The sequence below is a fragment of the Corythoichthys intestinalis genome, chromosome 20, assembly GCF_030265065.1.
Source record: "Corythoichthys intestinalis isolate RoL2023-P3 chromosome 20, ASM3026506v1, whole genome shotgun sequence".
NCBI classification, from domain to species: Eukaryota; Metazoa; Chordata; class Actinopteri; order Syngnathiformes; family Syngnathidae; genus Corythoichthys; species Corythoichthys intestinalis.
The window spans coordinates 7,724,186-7,729,817 of record NC_080414.1 but is presented as its reverse complement, the minus strand read 5'-3'; the positions used below and the strand labels follow the sequence as shown (position 1 = coordinate 7,729,817).

Here is a 5,632-nt window from a genome sequence, read left to right as displayed (position 1 = left end):
ACATCTGCTGCGAACGCACCAAGAGCTACGTTTTCTGCACCATGTGTCATTTTTTCCTCACTGCAGAAGGGGAAACTTTGGTATTATTATGATGATGATGATGATGATTATTATTATTATTGCTACGCTAGTTGTTACATTTATCCTCTTTATTCTACGTGCTGCAGCAATTAATCAATTGAGTAATTTGATTAGAAAAAGGATTGGAATTAAATTTTGCTGCTTTGAGTATTCGTTTAATCAAAGTAGCGTTGTAATGGTTTGTTTTGAAAGTGTTTGCATTTAGTTTTATTGATTTGGGTGGATACACTGCCCTCTAGTGGCAACAGTGAATATTATAACTAATTTCACATGGCTGAATCCAGCTGCTCCCTGTTAAGACCAACATAAGCTAAGCTTTTGTTTGAGCTAATGTTTTTTTTAATACGTTTGTAACTTAGTTTATAGGTAAATTTAGCCGTTTTTTTTGTGGGAATATGTGTTTGGACCATTTGTTAAGAGCATTTAAAAAAAGGTTAGCTTTTCATAGCATTTAAGATAGCGGACTTTGTTGAACTTGGATCCTCTTTTTTTTTTTTTTTTTTTTTTAATGTTTGAGGCTCAGTTCAGGTATTTTAATTTTTTATGTTCCTTATTCAATTACTTGATTATTCAAACTAACTACTTCATCGATTAATCGACTACTTTAGTAATTGATAGCTGCAGCTCTACTACATATTGACTTAATTTTTTTCCCAGATGCTGACAGTGGCCGTCTGTTTCACCAATGAGACGTTGCAATAATAACGACTTGACTCCCATTATACCAATCAAAGTAGAGGTGCAACAATTAATCGACAACTATTTTGATTACCAATTAATCGTTTAGGACCTTTTTCACCTTAGATGTATCTAAATTCTTGAAATTATGACATACATATAACTTCTCATTTGTAAAATCAGATGTTTTAAGTATATTTTAAGTCAAAGTAGGACATGAACAAAAATCAGCTTTTACTTTGGAAAACAACAATTCACTTTTTTGCCAATTTTCGGACATCTTACTGTCTAAACTAGCTTCTTAATAAGGTTGCAACAACTAACCAATTAATAGATGGCAAACGAACTTGATAATTGATACAGTTGTAGGCTCCAGTTAAGTCAGGAAGCTGTAATTTTTTTGTTGTTGTTGTTGAAGGAAATAGTCATCCATTTTGTCTTCGTTACTTACAACATGCCCAAAACAAGTTCAAGGTAAATTTTGAAGTTAATTGAAAAATGTTATTCATCCGATTAAATCAATTGTTTAATAAATCCCCTGGTTAATCGATTATGAAAATAATCGTTAGTTGGAGCCCTAAGCCAACGGGAACAATGATTTTTCTACACGAAGGTGCACTGAAGTGTTGTTCTGGTCTGAATTCGATGATTTTCGTGTCCTCTTTTTGGTCTAATATGGTCATGTAATCGGTTATCGTACAGTATATTTACAGTTCATATAGATGAAGTTATGCAGGAAAGAAATATATTAACATAAATCAGACATTGTAAGCAAATACCTATGATGTAACTCATTACTTAATTATTATTTTCAAAAAATACTTTTTTACTTGAGTACATTTTTGTATAACTAGTTTTACTTCTAGAGTAATATTATTTAGAATTAACACTACTTTTGAGAAAAATTTTGGCTACTCTACCCACCTATGTTGATTCCTTGAAATATTTCTTACAATTCCATTTTTATTTTTAAAAAATTAGCTAATCAAACTATTACATTTTATTTCAACATCAACAATTTGGTTTATGTAAATAAATTGTAAAATACACAATTGTACACACGGACCAAGTGTAATATTTTAGTTTATTAAGTAATTGATTCATTAAAAAGAATATTTGATTTTTTTGCAAGCTTGTTTTACAGGTGTTGAGGTCATCAAAAATGGCCGTTCAGGTACAAAAGAGCTCACCTTAGAGACGGAATAAATCTATATAAATTCAAGGTTTTAATTATTTTTAACTGTAAAACTGTATAATTATATATAAATGCATTGACGGCGGTATGTATTCTATTTTATTTTGTGAATTTATGTCATACGATAGCATTTGTTTAACAAATAATTTCCGGGTTGTGTGCTTCGCTCAAATGACGTCACACGCGGTCACTCCCTTTCTCTCAGTTGAGGGAAAAAGATGGCGCCCACTCACGTATTGAGATGCTGTCAACGGGGATTAGCATGGATACCTGTGATTTTTATCGCTATGGTCGTCTGCTGGTCCTATTATGCCTACGTGGTGGAGCTCTGCATATGTGAGTAGATGCCTTGCTTGTGGGTTTTGACCCTTTTTTAGCCGCTGTTTCTGTTGTACTCGCCATCCAAATAGGCGACCGCATTTAACCAGAAGGAAGTAAATGGGCAGACTGCAGCCCAATAATTAAACTGGCAATCCACTGTTAGTCTCCCGGTGCTGCAAAATGATTGAGAAAAAGAATAATTTCATTTGAGTAAAAGTGATGAATATGCTTTGGACCGAGACAAACTTTCCCTGAGCGTGCTGTCAATTTTAGGTTTGAGCTCGGTGATGAAGTGGAAATCTTTTTTCCGCTGAATTTGGAAACGATTTAGTGCTTTTCTTGTCATTGCAAAGGCCAGATTTTTTTTTTTAAATGCTTGATATTAGTATGACTTTTGTCCGTAATAGAACGGAAGTGTATGGTTTTGAAGGAAGAAGACAATTTTGTTTGCCCGAGAGTTCTCAAACAAAATTATGTATATGACAAAAATGTATTTAACTTGAATTGTAATTACTGGTCTATTTATGACAATCTCCATCTCTGCTACTAGCAATGATTATGAATAATTGTACCTAAATACGCATTATTAGACGAAACCATTCACTTTTAGATTCCTCAACAGGTATCTGTGCCTCCTGAGTTTTGAAGCTTTTCATCTCAAAATAGGAACTAACTCCTCTGGGTGCAGTCATTTTGCTGAGAAATAGTGTCGTCAAAGGAAATAAAACATCCGGCGGTTCTGATGTATTCTTTCAATGTGGCTCTAAAAATATGCTTGATTGACTACTTACACAATTCTGCCTTGTCAGATCTACAAACACTTTTTTTATGTCTCACTTATATTTTGTTGTCATCTCTTACAGTCACCATCACGAGTATAGGAAAACAGGGTAAGCTTCTTGTTTATTGCCTTTAAGAATTACGATGACTTTTTTTGTTTGCTTAAGGCCGTTATGAGATTCTGATGGTATGATAACCTTAAGCCAGAATATCACGGTATCACTGTTTCACAATATTGCAATTACAGCTCTAAAAATGTGTTATTTTGAGATATCTGGGTTAAAAAATGATTTAGCAAATTGGACCATAAATGTAATGTTAAGTTAAAAAATAACTGAAATATTCTAAATAAGATTAAAATAAATGCTGTCCTTTAGCCGAAACCCACAGCCACAGCTCAACATTATTACCATCAGAACAAAAATAATTGAATTATTTTCCAGAAAAAAGCTTGTGTGTATGACTCGTATCATGTTTACATTATACAAACATCTTCTTCGTCAAAACAGTTACCAGAGAGAAAAAAAAAAACAAATGTTCTACCAGCACTAGACACACTAAACACACTGGAGTTAATTCCAATAGTTGGTAGGAAACGTTCGTGACAGGGTTTACTTACCTTTAATTTTGTATACAGTGATCCCTCGTTTTTCAGGGTTAATGGGGACGAGAACCTGCTGCAATAAGTTAAAAACCGCTAAGTACCACCACCCCCTCCTCTCAAAAATATATATTTATTATATTTTATATACATATATATTACATTCTAAAAAAAAATTTTTTTAATTTTGTGTGTGTTCAATGTATTTATTCAGATTTATCATTGGAAAGATAAGACGTTTTTCACTTTTTTTTTCTCAAAGTATAATAAAAAAAAACTTATGTATACATATATTTTTTTCAGAAATGGTTTTAAAACACTTCAAATGTTATATTTATGATAAGTTTTAAACATGTTACTGTCCCACCGAATTATTTTTAAACAAGAATAAAGTAGTAGAAAAATGCTTGGCTTTAATAAATGATTTATTGAGTGAGTCCACTAAAATCGCTCAAGCTGCTCACTTACAATGAGTTGCCGCAGCAACTGTTTAACAAAGTTAAACGATGATTGACGTATCCGGCGCTTTTGAAATATAAAGTAGTAGAAAAATGCTTCGCTTTATTAAATGCTTCACTGAGTGAGTCCACTCAAATCCGCTCAAGCTGCTCACTTACACACAATGAGTTGCCACAGCAACCGTTTAACAAGTTAAAGATGTTGATGCATGCAGCGCTTTGAAGTCTTGATTTACCAGCATCTCAGGCAAGATCAATGCTTAACTGTCTACCAGTCATCGTTAACTTTAATAAGCAACTCTAGCGCACTCACTGCCTGACCGACAAAGAGCAGGGAGAGAGACTACGTGATCAGCTCGGGACAGCTCATCTATTTTATTTTTTTATTTTTTTTTATTGAAACATAATCCGCGATAGACTGAGGGCCGCGTAGTTTCAAGCGTGAAGTAGCGAGGGATCACTGTAAATGCGAAGTCATATTGGAGGTATTGCTTCCTCAGCATCCACCCTCCGTAAACATGTTTTACATATTGGTTGGCCCTCCTCCTCTAAGCCTCGGCCATCTGTAACTTTTTTTGTAGCCGAAGTATTCCCATAACAGCGATTTCGTTTTATTCGATGGGGGGAAAAGTTCTGGAGTTTCAGCTCCTCCAGCCATCGTGTAGCACAGATGACTCACTGACACTGAGCAACACCCGGTGGGGGAGGGTTGAGCCTTGCAGGGATTTCGTTTTGGGGCATAAAAAATAGCTAATACCGTAGTGACGGTATGACAGAAAATGTTTTGCGGTTGAGGTTTTCATACCACGGTATACTTTGAAACCAGTAATCTGTACATGTCTAGTTTGCTTATTTTCCTTGTGGACTAATGTGGTTATTTTTAATCCCCCTCAGTTGCATACCTCATCCTCTTCCATCTCTCCTTCATTATGTTCGTGTGGTCCTATTGGAAGACCATCTTCACAAGGCCCAACAACCCTTCCAAAGAGGTATCTTGTAATCTGGAGCAACCCTGCTGTGCTATTTAGGTCAATAGTCTAAATTTGAATGTTTTTTTTAATATAAACTTCCTGCAGTTCTGCTTGCCCAAGGCTGAGAAGGAACACTACGAGAAGGAGGAGAGGCCAGAATCTCAGCAAGAGATTTTGTGGCGAGCCGCCACCAACCTGCCAATTTACACACGCACCGGAGCGGGAGGTTTGTAAAACACGTGGACACGCTTCTTAGAAGATGCATGTGTCCAGGAACAAACATTGGGATAGCCCCATGAATAGCTGATACTGTATGTCCAGCAGTAAAGATGTCCCGATCGTTCGGGTCCGATCACGTCATTTTAAAAGTATCGGAATCGGCAAAAAAATATCGGACATGCCTTTTTTTAATAGATATATACTTTTTAAATCAATCGTTTTCTAATTGTATTTAACGTTACAGACAACATGTCTTACATTAATCCGGAGTGTTTAGTTTTGGCTTAATGTAGGGCTATCAAATTAATTGGGATAGACAGTCATTTTT

At 35.1% G+C, this 5,632-nt stretch overlaps 1 protein-coding gene across 3 annotated transcripts in view; it reads left to right on the top strand.

Moving 5' to 3' along the window:
- The first annotated feature begins 1,964 nt into the window (after nt 1-1,964).
- The window catches only part of zdhhc20b (zinc finger DHHC-type palmitoyltransferase 20b), a 28,069-nt gene continuing 24,401 nt past the window's right edge, over nt 1,965-5,632 (top strand). Inside the window, exons 1-5 of one of the 3 annotated variants that reach the window (XM_057824753.1) lie at nt 1,965-2,039; nt 2,160-2,290; nt 3,139-3,165; nt 5,009-5,103; nt 5,191-5,311. In XM_057824753.1, the coding sequence (XP_057680736.1) occupies nt 2,173-2,290; nt 3,139-3,165; nt 5,009-5,103; nt 5,191-5,311 (361 nt within the window). In that variant the 5' untranslated portion in view covers nt 1,965-2,039; nt 2,160-2,172. Of the gene's footprint in view, nt 2,040-2,130; nt 2,291-3,138; nt 3,166-5,008; nt 5,104-5,190; nt 5,312-5,632 lie in introns of those variants that run through there. The other 2 variants (XM_057824752.1, XM_057824754.1) reach the window with 2 other exon arrangements.